Source organism: Aethalodelphis obliquidens, unplaced genomic scaffold, assembly GCF_003676395.1.
Source record: "Aethalodelphis obliquidens isolate GAN/ISIS:26980383/991018 unplaced genomic scaffold, ASM367639v1 scaffold29, whole genome shotgun sequence".
NCBI lineage: Eukaryota > Metazoa > Chordata > Mammalia > Artiodactyla > Delphinidae > Aethalodelphis > Aethalodelphis obliquidens.
Genome location: NW_020837973.1, coordinates 18,054,825 through 18,077,039, shown reverse-complemented (window position 1 = coordinate 18,077,039; position 22,215 = coordinate 18,054,825). Strand labels below are relative to the sequence as shown.

The following is a 22,215-nucleotide window of genomic DNA, read 5'->3' as shown; positions in this document are numbered from 1 at the left end:
TTTATGTGATTTTTTAAATGTAATGTCACTCATTTCGGGTTCTGCTTTCTTAAATGCGAACAGAGATGTGCATTACAAATTCAAGACAAGTTAAGCTCTCAATTTAGTGTTAAAAAAACTCTAAAGGCCATAACTAGGTTCCAGGTTGCCCATTTCAAGTATTGTGTATTGCATTTGTGTCTTTGTGTGTATTTACGAGTATTACAAGGATTCACCAATAAACATTTATTTGGGATGTAATTCATGACAGACATTAGATGTACAAAGAATGAATATGGAAGGGCTTCTGATGTAAAAGACTCTGTATTCCATGAGAAGAACAAATGATGCGTAGAGTTTAAAAAAATCAAAATTGTACTAAGGCTATTGGGAGTACACAGGAGTGGACAAACTATCTGTGCTTGGGAGCAGAAAAACAAGGACTCACAGAGGTGACAGTAGAACTGGGACATCAGGAGTGAGTCGGATTTCTCCAGATGGTGGAAGTCAACGTCCTTCAGGCAGCAGGATCACCTGGGCAAGAGCACAGAGGTGTGAAAGAGCCTCAAATAAACAGTAAATAAGTATGTACAGTGACTGCATGGGGTCCCTGGCAGCACAGTTGGAAATTAATCTGGGAGGGATATCGAAACCCATTCATGTCATGCTAGTCATAGCATGTCAGTGAGTTTAGATAATGTTCTTTCATTAGGAATAAAAATCCATTGGAAGTTTTTTTTTCTTTTTTAATTCTAACATTTTTTTAAATGAATGAGAGTAACTTAATCAATCTCATGTTATAGGAAAATTACTCTGATGCGCCTGTGTAAAAGGAGCTGGAAGAGGAAGCAATTAGAATGTTCTGGAGCCTTGCAGTTGTGAGAGTGACGATTCAAACCAGTTGAGACAGTGGCAGGGCAAAGACAAAAAGCAAAGGACATATTCAATTTATAGAATGTCCTTATACATCTGAGAAGTTTTAAAAAATGAAGAGGTCATAAATTCAACAGAATCCAATTATGTTTTCAATGTATTTCTAGTAAATTTGTTTATTTAATACCCTAAATGCAAAAAAATACATAGAATATAAACCTGTCATGCTGGAAGTAGTGTTTGACAGAAAATAATTAAGTAGCGTATTATTTTTTATTGTATGTTGAGAATAGTACCTGGTGCATGGTGTGGACCACTGAACATTTCTTGACTGAAGGAAGAATGAATGAATCAACAGATCAATGCCTACTTTAGCTGAAATCATGAGATAGTTGGGCTCAGTTCTATTACCACCTGTCTACTATTTTGTATGAGAATGACTTTCAGTGTCAATAAGAATGATTTTAACATCATTGGGCTTCAATTCTTTCATTGTGAAATGCAGACATTGTGTCATTATTTCTAAAATTCATCCCCATTGAGAATATTAATCTTAATGAAATCAAATAAAGTATATCACATCTTGCATGAGCAAACAGAAGTAGGCCATGTGTAGTTGCATTATGAAAGAAAGCTGGCTTACTTTCTCTAGGCTCCAGAACCCTCATCATGTGCATGGAATAGAACTTAGGGAGGAGAGATAATTAAAACTCTCTGAACTTCAACATTTAGAGGGGTTACATTGTCATCCTGGGTTTCAGTGTTAGAATAAACTCCAGGATGATGGCTACAGAGAAGAAGACTACTCCAGTTTCTGTGGATTTCACTGACTGTATTATTTCCTAGTTTCATATCAAACATGCCCCAACCACAACCTCCCACTCCTACCTCTTGGGTATTTAGTGTTTAATAGTGTCAGGAACTGGTGTGCTACACAAGCACTGACCAAGGTAGTCTTTGGAGATGTATGTGCTCCAGACAATTAGTTGCATCTTCTTAATGAAGGGAGTATGAAGTCTCTCTTTTGCATTAGTTTGGTGAAAGCTGTGGACCAGGAAACAAAACAAGCTGATATAATGCTGTTTAATTGTGTTCTTATAAACTCATATAGAGGTAGCTGAAAAACTCTTAAATAACTTACATCAGAAACTGCTTTTTCACTAAACTAGAGTTATTCGCCACTGTAACTTAGTGTATATAATTTTTTAATATCATGGATATAACTATGGATGAAACAAGTGTCATTATTCTTGCTATCCCGTGATCCTTTTGAGTTGGACAAAAGTGGAATTGAAGGATGCATATTTGCTGTTTCTATAACTTATGGGAATACTTCTTAATTCACTCCTTTAACATTTGAGCTTAAAATTATTAACATAAAGAATTTAATGTACATTTGGAAAATATTTTTTCTATATACTTAGTAAAAATGTATTCTGCATTGAGCATATGGTGACCATTAGATAAAAGTTTATTAAATTTGTTACTACATACTTTCTAGAAGATATAATACTTTTTTCTTCAAATATATCCTCAGAGTAAAACAACCCACTGCTTTTCAACTGCAATATTTATACCCAGAATTGGGCATTATTCAATATTTGTAGACTTTACCTGTATAACACATGTGTTATGAAGTGAGGAGAAGAGAGGAGGGAAGAGGGGAATTGACTCTTGCAACTGTTCATTCTTACATCATTAAGGAGGACATACATTTGATGAATCCTTAATATAGGTCCCCAATGCCTACCAATGCTTATTTGTCCAATAATTATTAGAGATGCTGCAAATATTGCTGTTGATGACGATGAAAATGTTGATGATGGATGATGTTGAATAACATCAGTTATCATTCTTCACAGCTTAGAAATGTTTGCCTACTTTCGGGAATTCCCTGGTAGCTCAGTGGTTAAGGCTCTGAGTATCCACTGCAGAGGACACAGGTTCAGTCCTTGGTCAGGAAACTAAGATCTTGCAAGCCGTGAGGCCAAAAAAAAAAAAAAAGTTTCCCTACTTTCCTTCTAGTAGTGTCTTCTCCTGGGAAAGACTGTTGTAATAAAACATATGCTTTATCTGTTGATATAACTAGGATTCACCAAAACATCTTAAGATAAAGCATTTGGCATTGAATGTCTACTGAAAGTTACGATTTCTTACTTTTTCAGCATTCTAACACTTCATGTAACAAAAAAGTAGAGGTAAAGAGATGGTTCATTCTCTTAGCTTTTAGAGCAAACCTTTAAGGTTAAGTTTGTTCCTGTTGGCACTGTCTTAAGAAAAAAGCCTGAGTGAGTAAATGGAGCAATCTTGCATTCCCCAAACTGACAGTTACATTGAATGCCTCCAAGCGATGAAGAGTGTTCTGTCCACTGTGTAACTCTGGATGCACATTTCACTCCCTTTATGCTCAGTAGGCATTTCCTTCCTTCATCAGCAGCATATTATTTTATTTATACTGAGTTTGATAATTTTGATTCTACTCTGTTCTCAATTCAGAATAGTAACACTGAATGGACATTAAGAAGAGATACTCATTTAAAAAGTTCTTAGAGGAAGACTTAACTATGACTATGAATATGTAAGACAAAACTGCTGAAAAAAATCTCCCGTTGGGCTTCCCTGGTGGCGTAGTGGTTGAGAGTCCGCCTGCCGATGCAGGGGACACGGGTTCGTGCCCCGGTCCGGGAGGATCCCACGTAACGCGGAGCGGCTAGGCCGGTGAGCCATGGCCGCTGAGCCTGCGCGTCCGGAGCCTGTGCTCCGCAACGGGAGAGGCCACAATAGTGAGAGGCCCGCGTACCGCAAAAAAAAAAAAAAAAAAAAAAAAAAAACACTCCCATTAACTTCTCTTAGTACATAAATAATATGGCCAAGTGTCAAGAGATGAGAAAAGCTACAGATAATTTGGATTGTCTTTAAAGTTTTCCTATGTCAGTGAACACAGAATAATTCAGTCTTGAGGCATAAAGGTGCTTCTCTAGCTAGAATTGCAATTATTTTTGGTTCCTCATTTTCTCAAATATTCTGTCCTAATTAAAGGTTTCCTAAATGAGTATGTAATTGTTGATTTTTAAGCTGCAATTGCAAATTACTTACAACCTCTAAAGTTCAGTAAGCCTTTAAACCTTTTAGCTCTTCTATTGATATCCTAATCATGCAATTAAAGCATCTACAGTAAGCAGATGAGCTAATGCAAGCGGTGTCATGTTTTCTTTGGTGTACAAATCAATAAATCTATTGTGATGACTTTCAGGTCAATGACCTAGCTACTGGAAATGGACACAGCTTTAAAAATAGATATTTAAAATAGGTATCACTTGTACTAACAGCTAATATTGTTGCTCAACATTTTGGTTATAATAGTTCAGTTATTCTCAGTGACTTCATATACTCACTGAATTAAGGAATGCCATATTCCAAAGGAAAATGGAGTCCAGAAGATAAAAGACATGACCTTGAGCTCTATAAAACAAAGATGCTAGAATCATATGGTCTTATTTTCCAGGTGCTTATGTGCTCCAGGTCAAGGCCACGGATGCAGATGACCCAACCTATGGAAACAGTGCCAGAGTCGTTTACAGCATTCTTCAGGGACAGCCTTATTTCTCTATTGATCCCAAGACAGGTAAATTTTTTATTAGAGACAACATTATCACCTCCCTTTCCCATTCTAACACTGCAATAAAGATTCAATGCGCTCCCCATCTAGCAAAGGAAGATAGGATCTTACCTTGCTGCTGCAGAGCTATTTCTTTCAGATTGAACTTGGTATAAATATAAACCTTTTTACACATATATGCCAAGTCCAAATTTGTTAGTTAGGAATTCTTTGTATGATTTAAATTTTCCAAAGTCTAGGAATATTTGTTTTTTTTGTTTCTTCTAGCTAAAATAGGTTTCAATTATATTCCATTTTGGGCCTAATCAACCCAAGATTATGGAGTTTCTATTGCTATCTTTATAGATGGGGTTATGGATGGTGACTTTGGAAAAATATAGACTTATGCTTCTAGTAGGGGAAAGAAGAGGGCTGACAAACTTGAAACCCCAAGATCACTAATTCTTCTGGTCTATGTTTTTGAAGCCAGTCTCGTTTTTAAGTCAAACCATTGAAATTCCAGTTTTCAAATCTATGGAATCTATGGAAAGTATAGAAAGGGCAGGAAAACATGCAGGACGATTTTGTATTCCCTTTAAAATGAAACGAGTTCCCCCTGTTTCTAGAGAATCTGTTTTTGAGTGAAGATAGTTTTTAAGGAGCTGCAGTCATGCTGACCAGTTATCAAAGCTCAGTGTCACAGTTAAAGCAGAAACTCCGTAACGACAGTTGTTTTATCAACTCTTATATAATACATAACATGTTGCATATTAAATTCAATACTGTTTATCACATCAGTTTAAAGTAATGGAATAAACTGATAACATACTGGACTAAAAAGTTACTTTTAAAATTTGTAAATAGATCTTTAAAGAGCTACATTGATTTGAAGGGTATTCGTTTCCGACACTATACATGCAAATGGATTAAACATTTCAAAATTTATACTTCCTCAGAAGTGTGTGGGAACTGGAATACCAATTAGATATAGGTTAGTTAATAATTAACCATGGATGGATGTTGCTTGGAAACATAAGGTCAATTAAGTGAAAATAAAGAACCAGCAAATTTTCTGTCAACTAAACCTGCCATTCTGTCTGTCCTCACTTCTCACCCTTTTCATCAAGGCAACAGGGGGCCAGAAACCATCAAAAATGAACAGAACAAGGCTGGGAGCTGCTCCCTTTTTAAACTTGAAAAGGAATAGATTGTAATAAGGACAACATTAGTCCTTTAAGAAGGGAACTTCAGTGCTGAAGAAAATACAGAAAGGTTCAGGACAAAGAAGCTCTTTTGGTTTGGAAGTAGGATCAGAGATCAAAAGCCAGGGGGTCAAATGTTAAGAGTGAGTGTGTAATGAGGAGATTACACCTAAAATGTAAGTTATTTTCCAGAAGTAGGCAGTGAAGACAGGAGGAGAAAATGTTTGGCAATATAGGTATTGAGGAAGTTTTGTGGTGGCTATTGTTGTTTAACTTTGGGAAAATCATATATTTGTGGAAAAAAGGGAAAATTGTTGATAAGAAAGTTTGGGGAAGTTTTCAATGAAGTTTATGATGGTACAAAGCTCCAGAGGAATTAGGAAGGTTTGTGCAATAGGCCAAATGTATAGACAAATAATGAGATTATCTAAGATACTATACATTCTTTTATCAAATGGGAACATTATGGGTTAGTTTTTCTTATACAGTTACATTTTCCAAATTTACCATAACTGGGAATCTAACAGAAATAGAAGTAAGGACAATATCTGTCTCCTAGATCACTTCAGCCTCTGAGAAGCACTTCTCACAGACAGAAAGGATGGGAGAAAAAGAAAGGAAGGTGTCTAGAGATTGGTGAGGAGGGAGGTTTTTAGTATTAGGGTACGCTTACTGAGTTTCAGTGATGAATTATATAGAGTAGATGAGTTTATATACTCAGAATAAATGTGGCAGAAGCAGGATCAAAGATTTAATATTGGAAAAATAACTATAGACGGAGACCATACCTAACTAAAAAAGCAAGATAAAAATCACACAAAGGTGAATCGAAGCGTAAAGCGTGGGCACGGAACATAATTGCTTTGGTCAAATTAATACTGGACAGACAACAATTACATGAAGGGTTTACTTGCCCTCCCATTGACTTTACTTGTTCAATATCAGCTTTAGATAAATTCTAATGCCTTCAGAAAGTATCATTTTACAGAAGAGTATATATATTCATAATATGCCTTTTCTAATTGTGTATTTATATTTTTATATCATGCTTATTATTTAGAACTGAAGGTGAAACAATTCTGGCATGAACTATGGAATAGATTTTTTGAAGCATTGATTTTCACTGGAGACAGAAGTCTTGATACTAACAATGCCCCAGACCACTAGACAGGAAAAGAGTGGATGGTGAGGCACTTCATTAATAGAATGATAACTAGTTCTTCATGCACAGAAACCATTAAGAAGACTTTTTGTCAAATTTATCACCTTGTGGTAGGTAAGAATAAATCAAAACTCAAGGATAATTGCAATTTCTCAGAAAGAGCCCCCATATAGCTTCCTTTTATGATTCCTTTTGCTGTTATTAAATAAAATGCATGAAAAACTAATATTACCTAAAATTTTCCACATTTGGGTGTAGGAACCAGTTTAAAATAATTTCTAAAGGAAGAGTCTTATCAAAACTTCTGGTGACTAAGTATTTATGAAGAGATAAAGATAACTATATAGTATTCGTTTGGAATGAGAACATTTTTTTAAAGGTTTTCATTGACATTGCTGTTTGACAAGCATTCCTAGCACCTCTCTCCAAGGTATAAATATGGCAGGTTTATTTATAAATAATATAAATTGATGCATTCTATGAAATAAGCCCCGAATTGAGTTTAAAATTGGCTAATTTGGCAATTATTTGGCTTACCAAGAGAATGTTTACTGTAACTTAAAATTTGCGTGCATTCATGTATATGCCTCAATGATTATTAAATATTTTAAAAAAACAGAAATGTAGATACATTTATAAAACATTAAATAACATTGATCCTTATTATATTTAATGTTTATAAAACACTAAAATATTTGTCATATTGGCATATTATATTATTATATATATTTTACACTTAATATTTATGATACATTAGAAAAACACTTATAATCTATAAAATGTTAAAGAGGTATTGTAGTATTTTATTTGATGCATGAAATTGAGATGCTAAATATTTCCAGAGCATTGATAATAGAATTATTTCATTTAGGAAAACAAACATTATTATAAACTTGAGTTTATTATAAACTTGATTGATCTCATGACTTAATTTACATTTAAAATTCTTTTAAAGTATTTGAATTTTTCCCTAAATGATTTCAAAATCTAGTCTGAGTTGGATAACTAGATATTGCTATTTGGTGTATCATGTGGTGATGATATGTTGATTTTTCTAAATAATCTGAGCTCCACCTGAGAAAGCATTATATTGATAACACTATTTTATCTCAACATTTTAAAAAAATCTATAAACTTTAAATGGCTCTGTCATGGTAAAATATATATTTTGCTATTTTAACCATTTTAAGTGTACTATTCAGGGACATTATGTACATTCACATTGTGTAACCATCACCACCACCCATCTCCAGAACTTTTTCATCAGTGCCTTTTTGTTTATGTGCACTGTCAAAAGTGCATATTTATAAGTCTTTATGTTATGTATTTACATGTGCATTTTTAGGATTCATATGAAAACAATTGAATGAGAATGGGATTTCATGCATGAGTTACTTTCTTTTTTTCTTTTATCCACTATCCTGATACTTCACGCTCTATGATTCTGTCCTAGCTTCTGTTTGGGAAATCTGATGAAGTGCTGAGAGAACTGACACTTTCTCAAGATTTTTAGTTCGATTATCACCTTTTGATTAGAGATGATTATCTTCAAGCTTACTTCCCAAATAGAACATCACCCCCCCGACTGATATTTATTCTTTTCAGTCTTTAAAAAAAAAAATGTGTTAGTGTTTTAAAGCCCCATAGTGAAATTAAAGCATGGGTCAGACTTTATATTTTGGGCTAATTCTTTATATAAACTACTATGTACATATTTACAATGTTTTATGGCCTGAGCATGCCTTTGACTTTAATTCAGAGAAAAGTCTTACAGGATTTAGAGTCAGTGCTGGTGAGATAAAGACAGAAGCTCTTTTTTTCTTCAAGAGTGAAATAGGAAATAGACAATTATTAAGATTAAACAACACGTGCCATTATCACTTTTGTAATATTTTACATATATGCAATAAAATTACATGACTAAAAATGTACCGCAGACAATGGTTCCCTTGTATTCTGCCTTGTCACACTTCACGAGAACTCTGTGTGAACTCCACTTGCCTTATTTTAGAAACCATGGAATGCACACATCTGCAGATGGAACTCAGACTATTTGGTCTTGAAAGGAAAATACTCCAGGCGGATGTGATACATGCCTTTCGGAAGTTGTAGAGCTCTCATGTAGAAGAGGAGCTAGCTGTATTCTCTGCTGCTCCAGAGGGCTATCAATGGCATGAATTACAGGAAGAAAGAATTTTGGTTTCATTAGGAAAAAAAGATGTTGATGATTGTCCATAAATAAGAGGGGCAGGCACCTCATGAGACTCTGAGCTTCATATTACTGGAAGAGTTAAAGCAGGTAATGAGCGATAAGCCAGTGGTGCTGGATTTGGGTATGGATTTCCCGGATTTGTGTAAATTGATGCACATTTATTTATAACCAATGACCTGGCAGGTCCTGTGCTGCCAGGATACTGAGATGCATCAAGCCGATCCTCAACTAGATCCCCATCTACTCGGGGGAGGACATCAGGTCCTCAGAAGATTACATTTGGGTTTTCTAGGATACCACTCTATGATACGTAGTGTGACTACTGGGCACTAGATATAGACTCACGAGAGCGGGGAAACTCCTGAGAAAAGAACTTTTGGGGAAGTGACTTCTAAATCTTAAAGAATAGTTAAGGCATGTTATGGTGCAAAATCGGACCATACTGTCTTTAAATTTTCTTCCTACCTAAGATAACCTGATAACTCTTCTTGTCCTCAAAATACATTATTGGCAACAGTTTTCAAAAAATTATACACCTTATCTGTGTAGTCATGAACACCATATTTTTAATAAAGCTTAAGAATGTACTAGCTTTTAAAAAATTCTATTACAGAAGCAGTAGGAAACTAATTCAGTATAGAATTTTAGTTGGAATGACAAATACAGTCCTATGAAGATGACTTTGATGACAGATATGAAGGAAGTAAAGCAGCTGTTTAGGGTTACGTCTTGGAAAGAACATTTCCAGCAGAGGGAAGAGAGGGTACAAAGCTCTAGTGAACAAAGGAGGGAGTTGTGGAAGATAAGATCAGAGAGTTAAGATCAGGGAGTGGGAAGATGGAGATTATGTGAGGTCTGTAATCTGAGCGACCTGGACAATCTCTGAGGATTTCTGATTGGAGGGGCTCTGTGACTGCTTTGTGCTCAGACCTAACCACTATGACTGCTCTTTAGAGAACAGACTAGTGGTCTAGGTCTCCTCTGGACTCTAATCCTCGGTGAATGGAGAATGCAGCCATTCATCCATTGTTCATTCTACCTTTCTGTATCTATCTCTTCCTATCTATATCTATCTATCTATCCATCCATCCATCCACCTAATCTATCTGAATAGTCTCAAATTAATAATTAGCATTTTTCAAGCTTTATTGAGATATAATTGGCATATAGTGCTGTGTAAGTAAGTGGTATACAACTTGTTGATTTGATACACTTATATATTGCAAAATGATCACCATCATAGTGTTAGCCACACCTCCATCAGGTCACATAATGACCATTTCCTTTCCATGCTAAGAACTTTTAAGAACTACTCTCTTAGCAACTTTCCAGTATATAATACAGTAATATTAACTGTAATCACCATGATATACATTCTATCCTTATAACCTATCCACCTTATAACTGTAAGTTTGTGCCTTTTGACCAGCATTTCCCCATTTCCCCCACCCCACAGCCCCTGGTAGCCACCAACCTACTCTGTTTCTGTAAGTTCAGCTGTTTTAGAGTCTACATATAAATGATATCATAGACTTTTTGTCTTTCTCTCTCTGACTTATTTCATTTAACATAATGTCCTCAAATTTCGTCTATGTTGTTGCAAATGGCAGGATTTTTTTTTCATTCTCATGTCTGAATTATTGAATTATATTCCATTGTATCACACCTTCTTTATCCAATCATCTGTTGATGGACATTTCTGTTGTTTTCATATCTTGGCTGCTGTGACTAATGCTGCAATGACCATGGAGCACAGGTATCTCTTCAAGATCTTGTTTTCACTTTCTCTTGATACATACTCAGAAGTGGAATTGCTGGATCATATGGTAGCTCTATTTTTTACTTTTTTTTAAGGAACCTCCATACTATTTTCCATAGTGGCTGTACCAATTGACATCCCTACTAACAGTGCACAGGGGTTCTCTTTGCTCCACATCCTTGCCAACACTTTTTATCCCTTGCTCTTGACTTATTGATAACAGCCATACTAAGAATCATGAGGTGATAAGTATCTCATTGTAATTTTGATGTATGTACATTTCCCTGATGATTATTGATATCAAGCACCTTTTCATGTAACCACTGGCCATTTGTATGACTTCTCTGGAAAAATTTCTATTCGGTTTCTCTGCCCATTTTTAAGTAAGATTTTTTTTGTTTGTTATTGAGTTGCATGAGTTCTTTATGGTATGGATATTAACTCCTTATCAGATATCTGATTTGCAAATAGTTTATCCCATTCCATAGGTTGCCTTTTCATTTTTGTCTATTATTCCTTTTGCTATGCAGAAGCTTTTTAGTTTGATGTATTCTTACTTGCTGATTTTCAAGATGCCTTCCCAGAGAGTTTATTTATCTTTGAAAACCACTATCTCACTTCTCTCCCACTCTGTGATCTTATTTTATACCATCCCTCCCAACAGTGGTATGTTACGGCCACATCAACCTCCAAGTTCTATTCTTTTTTTTTTTTTTTTTTTTGCGGTACGCGGGCCTCTCACTGCTGTGGCCTCTCCCGTTGCGGAGCACAGCCTCCGGACGTGCAGGCTCAGCGGCCATGGCTCACGGGCCCAGCCGCTCCGCGGCATGCGGGATCTTCCTGGACCGGGGCACGAACCCGTGTCCCCTGCATCGGCAGGCGGACTCTCAACCATTGCGCCACCAGGGAAGCCCCAAGTTCTATTCTTGTATGCTTTGAAGAAGTAGTGCTCTCCTCCTTTTCGTCCCTGGGATACTCCTCCCTGGGTTCTTTCTAAGTCAGCCTCTTCCACTTCTCTGGGATTGCAGTCTTTCCTCAGAGGGGACATTTCTGATACTACCTTCAAGAGGACTTTCTTTCATTTTCCTCATAACACCAATCACCATCTGAAATTAGCTTAATCATTTAAAAGCTTCTTTATGACCTCCTCACCACTTTACAGGAACACATACCCATTAAATGTACATTCCATGAAGGAACCTTATACAGAGACTCTATCAATTATTTTCCCAGATGACAACAGATGATACCCAGTTGGGCAATTTGAGATTAGTTTAATAAAAGGACTCTTTATTAAAGTGCAAGCAGATTGTAGGGAAACCATAAGGGATAAGGCCGAATCTGGAGAAGAAATAAGAAGTGGATGCAATTACCACACTGGGGTTGAAGGAATGAGGGTGTTCTAGAGTCACAGGCAGAGACCATGGCAGGAGAGAGTGTGGAATGGAAAGTGGGGGATCCATGGAAAGAAATACCCAAACTCATTCTCCTTCTATCATCTAATCTCCTGTCAATTGGCCCAGGGCAACCAGAAACCAGAGAGCAGAGAGAGGTCTAGAAAAGTATATATAGTGGAATTGGAGGGGCAGATGGAAGCCATTATACCCTTAAACCTAGGAACAGTGCCTGAATGAAACATATATTTTAGTACAAGTGTTGACTGAATCTACTATCCCATGTTTCAATCCTGCAGTTCAGCACTCAATTCAAGAAAAAACTCAGATAAAACCAAATCCTTGATTATCACATGTAATATTTCATGATTTTTCATATATAGTATTGCATTATTTTCATCTCAAAAAGTTTTCATCAGCATATCTAACCCATTTTCACAAAATAAGCTGAGATCCACCAAAACTAAGGGACTTGCCTATAACACCAAGGTGATTGCAAAGGGAGAATATATCCCCTGGCAGATTAGCATCCTTTGGTACTGTAAGGTTTTATAACCTTAATATAAGGTTATAACTCTCTCAACCATATATTTCCATTCATATTGGCAGAAATAAAATCTATTTTTCTCATTCTTAATTTGCTCTAATTATCTTGCATATGTTCGAAAGTTCATCAGGTACAAGACCATACCAGTATTCAATGTAAACTTGCATATCTACTCTTTTTTTTTTTCTAAAAAATAGGATTTATTTCAAAATTATTTCAAATTAATTAAGGTTTGTGGTATCACTACTGTGGAGTACCTGTGGAGTATTTATACTGTTTTATAAAATGCATGTTTTTTCTTTTTAATCTTAAACTATTATCATACAAGTTTGTTGCTGTACCTTTATATACAAATACTGAAAAATAGAGATGGCTACTTGAACCTAAATCTAAGATCTGAAGTGACAGGATGTAGCATTTCCTTCGGCTGGTTGCATTTTGCTATGGAAGCACTTTAGTCCAGTCGTTTTCAAGTTTCCTCCTTGCTCAAGACCAGGCAATCCATTTTCATTTGTTTGGTTTTAAATGTTAGGAAGTATAGAAACAACCAGTGGCCATAAGAAGAGTAACTTTTTGAATAGGAGATTCCCCGCAACCCCCCCCGCCCCCGGTTTTATCAATAGGTCATAGTATTTAAGGATTCTCTACTCACAATGAATTTTGTTGTCTGCCTGATTCCCCAGATTCAACTCTAAAAAAATTCTAGAAATGCCGTATGCTATTTCTCTGGGACAGTGGCTCCTAATGAAAATGGTGGTGGGAAGGGGAAGCACATCATGGTTATCAGAGGAGATTTCCTTTGAAACTACATACACAACCCTTTCCTCTCTAAATTCTAACATACAGTCTCCCAAAAGCAGCATTAAACTAAAAGGATGGCTGGATGCGGCGGCTAGATCACCTATCAGACACAAAATGGAGGAGTGCAGGGCAGTTAGGGGTATTCATGACAATTACATCAAATCATCAGAAAACAACTCTAGTCTTAAATAAGTCTGATAATGTTTATTTGCTCTCTTTTTCATAGAATCAATGTTTTACATATGCATACATATATCATAAAATTTATATATCAAACTTATATTTGTAAATTATATTGAAAATTTTCATAGCAGAAATTGAGTAGAGTAAGAAATATACATATATACTTACTGGAAATGAACTGAGTAAAGATAAATCTGGTCAACAACAGGAAAATACGTTATGAGTATGAATTCAACCCAGGCATTTATCTAGAAAATACAAATATTATAAGGCAGTCAGAAGTCATGTAGCTTAAGGCATGTAGGACCAGGCCACTGAGATGCAGAGATGAAGAATCTTATTTAAGACACTTGGAAATGAAACATCAGAAATCCAAGCTGAAGAAAGGACAAACAGATTGAAGTAAATGGGTGTCAGTAGCAGTGTATGAGTAAAACTGCAGGAGCAAAAAATGGAACTTGCTTGGCAATTTCCTGCCAAGGGCCAAAAGAAATTTCAGATTGTAGTTAAGTCTGAATTAGCAAAAGAACAGCATTAGGTAAGTATAGATAAAATAAGGATGTATATTGAGTTTGTGCTTAGGGTTCTATATTTTGTGTTGACAATTGATATTAAATTTGTTATTCATGTATGCCTTATTATTTAAGAAATAATATCAAAGACACATGGGTTTAAGACAAATTTTCTGCAATCTCTCCCTAAAATCATTAGGTATAGATTGGAATTTGTTATAAAATTTATTCACAATTTACCTGCAATAAATCCAGAAGGTTTTAGTTGTTACACTATGAATAAATATAAATATAAATACAGACATAAATATAAATTAGTTCTGCACCCAAACACAAGAAAAGGAAATGAGTAGACTATGTAAATATGCATATATATCATGATTCATGATTATAAATTATTTATAGGGACTTCCCTGGAGGTCCAGTGGTTAAGACTTCGCCTTCCAATGCAAGGGGTGCGGGTTCAACCCCTGGTTGGGGAGCTAAGATACCACATGCCTCGTGGCCAAAACACCAAAAGATAAAACAGAAGCAATATTGTAACAAATTCAATAAAGAATTTAAAAATGGTCCACATCAAGGGCTTCCCTGGTAGCGCAGTGGTTGAGAGTCCGCCTGCCAATGCAGGGGACACGGGTTCGTGCCCCAGTCCGGGAAGGTCCCACATGCCGCGGAACGGCTGGGCCCATGAGCCATGGCTGCTGAGCCTGCGCGTCTGGAGCCTGTGCTCCGCAACGGGAGAGGCCACAACAGTGAGAGGCCTGCGTACCACAAAAAAAGGTCCACATCAAAAATAAATGAATAAATAAATAATTTATAGATTCCTTCCTTCAATTCGCCAGTCATTCCACTAGTCAGATGGTCAACCATTCTTACTGAGTTTTTTCTAAATGACAAGCACTCCATTAGAGGTTGTAGTATAGTAACTTGGTGACAAGAGAGACAAAATCCCTGCAATGGCAAAGCTTAATAAGATCTAAGTACAAAAACCTGTGGCTAATATAAGTAAGAGGAATCCTGAAAGACAAAATAAAATACACAAAGGAGATATTCAAGTGTTCAAAGAAGCAAAGTAATATATATGTATCCCAAAAAATAGATAAGAATGAAGAAGAAGATGTTATTCTTTAGAAATCTCACCTTCAGTGTAATCACTTAATTTTTTTACTATATATCTAAAATATATATTGTCTAACAATTTAATTCTTTTTTAAAGGTAGGAGCATTCTGTATAAATTTTGTCTAACTTGGTTGACTTAGTGAATGATGACCATCTTTTAGAGCCAATACATTGTTCCTTAACCATATTCCACAATGCTGCATAGCATTTCACTATGTGGCTATTACCACAATATATTTAATTATATCTTAACCATTGGATGTTTTGGGTGTTTCACTTTTTAATACACAGAATTTTTGTTAGCATGTTTTTTTGCTAATGAATCTAGATAGAATCATTTTCTTGTTGTGGACTATTTTATTTTGGAAAACTCACCGTTTGTGATATTTATCTTTTATTTTTTTTCCCCCTTAAGGTGTTATTAGAACAGCTTTGCCAAACATGGACAGGGAAGTCAAAGAACAATACCAAGTCCTCATCCAAGCCAAGGATATGGGCGGACAACTGGGAGGGTTAGCTGGAACGACAATAGTCAACATCACCCTAACAGATGTCAATGACAATCCACCTCGATTCCCAAAAAGTATGTTTTTCCTGTTAAGTCGAAATCAGTGCAGCTTTTTAAAAAATGTCTTACATTTCATTGAATTTTACAGGAATTGTAATAATTTTCCAGACACTTTTTGTCTTTAGGAAGCAGAAGCTAAAAATTAAATGTCCTCAGAATTACATTTTTCCATTAGAATCATGCATAGTGTGATTTTAATAGAAAAAAATATAAATGAGTCAATAATTGTACGAATCATGTTATCAATTCTTATAAAAGTAAAATATTCACAATAGGTTGGGATCTTGTCTAATTTCTTACTAGTTGAAAAAGTAATATAAATATGAAAAGTACAATGTAATTTAAGATTTATGACACTGTACTATTTGTTATATCATATAATTAGCATAAAATTTTCTGCCTTCACTTTATCAATTATATGTGTTGAATCATTTCTGTATACTTCCCTGGAGATATCAGATGACATTGCAGTGATGCTATTTCTCTACTTTAGTTGTATTTTATTTTAGTTTTGCAGTAGGTGAAAATTGCTACACTTTCTATGATAATAGAATAATTCACACCTCTATCTTCTCTGTAACTCTATATTTCTTATTGAAAATGAATACTTCTCACTTGTGTTACATCCAGTTTTCTTTTGCAGTATTATATTTAACACCAATAAGTACCTGTTCGACTTCTGGTACATTTTCAAGGATTATAGTTCAGTGTTCCTAGGATTTAGAATACAGAAACTGTTTCTTCCATTGCTTATATAAGTAATTTGATAAAGTCACTAGACGCTCATTTACATGAACAGTTTTAAAAAGCAAAACAAGGCAAATCATTTTCTTCTAACTCCAGGAGAGTTTGAGTTTATCTACTAAAGTATATAACAATGAGAATATTTAACTAAATGGATATTTTATTCCTCTAGCTGTGTGGTTTTACATAATTTACTACTTTGTCATTTTTGTCTTAAAATGATCAACCTATATTTTCTCATGGAAATACACTTACTTAGTGATCAGAAAGTCAGTGCACTGAACAAATGTTATCAAAGTGGCAATTAGAAATCATTATACTTTAGCAACTGGGATGTATATGACAAATGGCTAGTAAATATAGGTTATGACTAATAACACAGAGTCCTAGAGCAACACTTTCCTTGCTTTCTATTCAGGGAAACCGAAAAAATATAAATAAATATTTCAAAGGAGAAAGAAATAATGCATTTGATTCTCTAGAATATGGCATTAAAAAAGAACATGTTCCCACCTCAAAAAGACTGATTTTTAACAATTTTACTGCTTATTTGTGGCAATCTGTAATAGCTAATGGAGGAGACTAGTTTGAAAGATTGTTCTACTTTTACATAAAAGGTGACATTGTACATTTGAATTCTGTTTTGGATTTGTGCATAAAAAGTGTGTTCAGTTTAGAGTATAAGAAATAGCAGAGATCTTCCTAGGTAGTGTCAGTATTCTTATTCACAAGGATGATAGTGAGGTTTTTCAGATGAAGAGTGTAAAACTCAACCAGTGGAAGGAAACAACTTCTGGGTATGGATGAAGGGTAATTTGCAAAAGTTTGAACAGCCATCCAGACAAATAGGCTGGAGTGCAACAAAGAAATGAAAATATCTTAATGGGAGAGAAACTAGAGTATGGTTAGGGAACCAAGATGGCATGCTCAGTTCCCAGGGAGACAGGAAGATCAATTCCAGATCTTATCTAGTGAAAAGAATCTGTGCAAAGCAGCAGGCTTCTTTGGAATTTATTCGAAGTTGAATCTGTAGATCTAAGTGTAACTAGACGAGACGCACTAGGAAAGATTATGGGGTTAAGGGCATTTGAACTTTTAGAGCATTTTCATGCTGTGTCAGGAACTTTATCACTTTCGTATTTCCTTTCCTCAGAAACACTCTGAGATCTTTATTTTCCACATTTTACTGTTAAGAAAACTGAGACTTAGATTAAGTTGCCCAAGATCATCAACGCTGGCAAAGGCTTTATTTTGATACTAAAGTTCAAATTTCTTCTAGTTTAACATACGAAAATGAAAAGATAGTCTTTTCTTTTACCTGCCACTCTGAAACCATATTTTTTAGACACGTCTGCAAAAATGTCACATGACATAGGCTGAATTGTCATCATAAACAGAAATGAGAGGGTAGAAGGAATATACCAAATAGATCACTGTGATCTAATTATTTTCTTCTTGTGTTACATGCATATTCGAACTATAGCCTGAAAGTATAATAGGTGAGAGATATTTTTGAATCATGAGAAAGAAGAGAGTTTTCACATTTTTCATGAATAAAAAATTAATCCCCTTGAAATCTTACATGCCTTTGTGTCAAGCCCTTTTTACTGTACCATTATTTTGATTTATATCCTTCAGAGGAAAAAGACAGAATACATTCATAAACAGAAAAGCCACCTCTTTAGAAGCCAGTGCTCTTTCTGAAGGAATATTTCTCACATGGATCAATTAAACTGAAAATATGACATGAAATGACAAACTGAAATAAAAACTTTTGAATGTAAAAGTCAAGAAAACAAATATTTCATACATAATATAACTTAACGAGAGAATTTCCCACAGCTAGCTATATTTGTTCATGTCTGTTAAGCAATTATGCTGAAAAGAAAATCTTCCTTCAATTGAACTTCATGGAGCTACATCTTTTTCATTGCTTAAAAATGCACAAGATCATTTCTTAAAATTTACTAATCATAATTCATTTTGGCTTTGTGTGTGTACATATGCATGTGTGACATTGTTAAGCACCCAGTTCCATCCATTTCCTTCTATAAATCTGTTAGAAATGAAAATAAAATTAAATGTCATGGCCATTTGTAGGATGCAAGTGTAAATAGTTTGTTGTTTTACTGTTGCCAAATAGATGGCTCCTGAGGCATCAGAATTTCCTGCCAATTTCATTTGATGATGGTGACAATGATATTTACTAATAAGTTACCATGTGTCATGCATTATGCAAAATGATTTGCATATATATTCCCATTTAGCTTTACAATGACTGTATAGTATTTTCTCAATTTTAGAAATAAAAGAACAAGGGTATATTATTAATAAAAGTTAAGTAACTTGTCCAAGATCACACAGCTCCTAGGTAGGAGAACCCAAGACCTAATCTTATGAAGGGACTTCAGAACTTTTTATCACTTTCCCTCTTAAAAGGCAATTTGCCTTTAATGCCTGTGGTTTGCCCCAAAAGTCCTACAGACAGAACTGTTCACAAACAAAGGAGGGAATACTGTTTCAGAAATAGAAATAATACCAGGCATGTTAAAAGAGCTCTACCTGTAGTCATATAAAAACAAAATATTTTCTTTGTAAAATCTTTTACATATACTCATATAGCTTCCATCTATGATAATCGAGGACATCCGTAGAGGATTTCCATCTGTCAAAATAAGCTACAGCAAAATGCTGATGGTTTCCATTACTTGAATTTTAAATAACAAGACCATCTAACAAGCTGGTCTGAATTATACATTATGAGATCAAATCGATTAAGTTTTGTGGTTAATTCACATTAGGCAAAATACTTCTCTCACTTGTCTCTTCTGTGTAATAGTTTTGTAATGAATAAGAAAACAACTTAGGTGAAATAAAGCCCTCATAGTTTACATAAAAAGGGATAATTTGTAGGAAACGTAAAGAAGTGTTTGCTTCTTTTTCCTTTCTTTTTCAATATAATAAGCATTTAAGAGAACTGTTTGTATGGTAAATGGATTCAAATGCAGAAAATAAGACATTAATATTTATTTTATGACAAATTCTTAGTCATAAATAAAACAGTATTTTAAAGTAAGTCTGTTTTTTGGGAATTCCCTGGCATTCCAGTGGTTAAGACTTCGAGCTTTCACTGCTGTGGCCCAGGTTCAATCCCTGGTTGGGGAACTAAGAAGATCCAGCAAACCAACTGCAGAGTGAGGCCTAAATAAATAAACTAATAAATAAATAAACAAAATAAAGTAAATCTGTTTTCATCAAATGCCCACCAAACATGTTTATATTGACTGTTTCTAGTTATAGGACAATTGATTCAGTTATAAGTCAATAAAATATTATTTGTACAATAGTTATTTTCTAAAACATATAATTGTATCCAATATTATACCTAGAACCATGAACCCAATTATATCCAGATGGGGCACAAAGTCTGTTTCTCTTTGTTTACCATTTACCATCTTTATACCTGGAAAACTATAAGCTTTGATACTGAAATTTACTTAGTAAAACCATGTAATAAGTCATTCCGAATACAGAAGTAAAGAGTAATTGAATTTTGACAGCTACTCAGATCCAGCCTTAGAAAATGTACCATCACGTTCTGCCAGGTGTCCAAAGTTTAATTGTCATGGGGATAACTGAGATTGACTACTAAAGATATAAGTTCATGTGTTAAGTTTATTTTTAGATATAATATTTGTACATATTTATATTTTTATGTTTATTTATATATATATAATTTGAGAATTCAAAACTTTATATAGATTTATATATTTATTTAAATAATATCATAGGAGAAAATTTTTCCTGGATTTTGAGTGCCCAAGATATGTCTGAATATGTAAATGTGTGTATGCTGAGAATCACTTCGATTCTTTTCACAATCTCTTTCTGTGACTGTTAGGGAGTGAATTATGTACAAATCTCTCCTTCCAACTTATCTGGAGACTCTGGCCAAGGGCCTGCTTCCTACCTGCAGATCAAGTACAAATAACTGTTAACACCCTCAGCATGTTTCTAAATGATGCCTCTGAGGCAAAGGTGGAATTTCTGTTCTTATCACTGCCTCCAATATGCTATTTTAGGTGAAAGAATGAGAAAGAGAAGATGGTGGCAATTACTCTGAAAGAATACCAAAAGAGGCATGACTAAAATAATGGGTCTTATGTGAGCTCCACTACTATTAAAATGAGAATGACTACTTCAGCTTCACTCAAATATTTGAGATTGGAAGGGTGGCGTGGACCAACTGGTCTGCAAAGTTAACTGTATAGATCAAATGTAAGTGAAGGCTTTCCTTAATTGGAACTGGGTGTCGGTTTTAAATAGTAATAAAAAATTAATATATGAAGGTGTTAATGATATAAATTCATATTTGCTTATTCTCAAACTTAGTACTGGTGCCAATTTAGCATCAACTTTAATACACAGTTTAATTCCCATAATTTAACCTAGTCTGTGGCTTTTAGGTCAGTGCCTCCCAAAGATATAAATATGACAAAAAACTAGATCAGTTGATCTTTGATATTGTATGTATGTATGCTATATGACAATTAGATATGCTCCTCATTTGGGAGGAAATGTTTAAAAAGCATTAAAAGTCGGGCTTCCCTGGTGGCGTAGTGGTTGAGAGTCCGCCTGCCGATGCAGGGGACACGGGTTCGTGCCCCGGTCCGGGAAGATCCCACATGCCGTGGAGCGTCTGGGCCCATGAGCCATGGCTGCTGAGCCTGCGCTTCCGGAGCCTGTGCTCCGCAACGGAAGAGGCCAAAAAAGTGAGGGGCCCGGGGACCGCAAAAAAAAAAAAAAAAAAAAAGGCATTAGAAATCATAAATTTTAGGGGTTAAAAAATTATACAAAGCGTTTATATTCAGGTATCTTCCAGTTCTCACATAGAATGCGAGCATGAGTCATATTTGATGACTCTTATTTCTATTCTTGAAAAATAAGCCAAGACACGTTATAAAACTAGCTTTTTACTAAGGGAAATAAGCACTTCAAGTTTAATTCCCAAATGGGCCTTTGTCTACTTCAATAAAAATAAATAAGAAACAACTATTTCCTGAAGATAAGGCATGCAAACGATAAACTGGGACTTATTCACCAGTGGCTCTCCCAGGGGTTCTCAAATTGTATTTGCCTTAGGAATTCCTTGGGATCCTATGTCCCAGCGAGGGAAGTTCTGCTTCAGTTGACATAGCTTAAATCCAGAAATCTGAATTATAGATAAGTGTTCCAGTAGATTGTGATATAGATAGTCTGCAGGGCACAATTTGAAAATCTGTGATGAAGGAGCAAGTGTTGATTCTCTGAGAAGGCTTTTTCATTATTCGTTAGCTAGAGGTAATGAGTTAATTATTTTGTACCTCATGAGAATTTTTTGATTCATGCAAAATTCCACCTATTTGGGTGGAGACTGAGTATTAAAATGTAGCCTTTTTTTTTTTTTCGCGGTACGCGGGTCTCTCACTGTTGTGGCCTCTCCTGTTGCGGAACACAGGCTCCAGACGCGCAGGCTCAGCGGCCATGGCTCATGGGCCCAGCCGCTCCGCAGCATGTGGGAT

At 35.3% G+C, this 22,215-nt stretch overlaps 1 protein-coding gene across 2 annotated transcripts in view; it reads left to right on the top strand.

The window, feature by feature from the left end:
* Positions 1-22,215, top strand: part of CDH12 (cadherin 12) — a 406,688-nt gene that overhangs the window by 308,990 nt on the left and 75,483 nt on the right. The window contains exons 4-5 of one of the 2 annotated variants that reach the window (XM_027125363.1): positions 4,358-4,477; positions 15,758-15,925. In XM_027125363.1, the coding sequence (XP_026981164.1) occupies positions 4,358-4,477; positions 15,758-15,925 (288 nt within the window). The remainder of the gene's footprint in view (positions 1-4,357; positions 4,478-15,757; positions 15,926-22,215) is intronic. The other variant, XM_027125364.1, reaches the window with a different exon arrangement.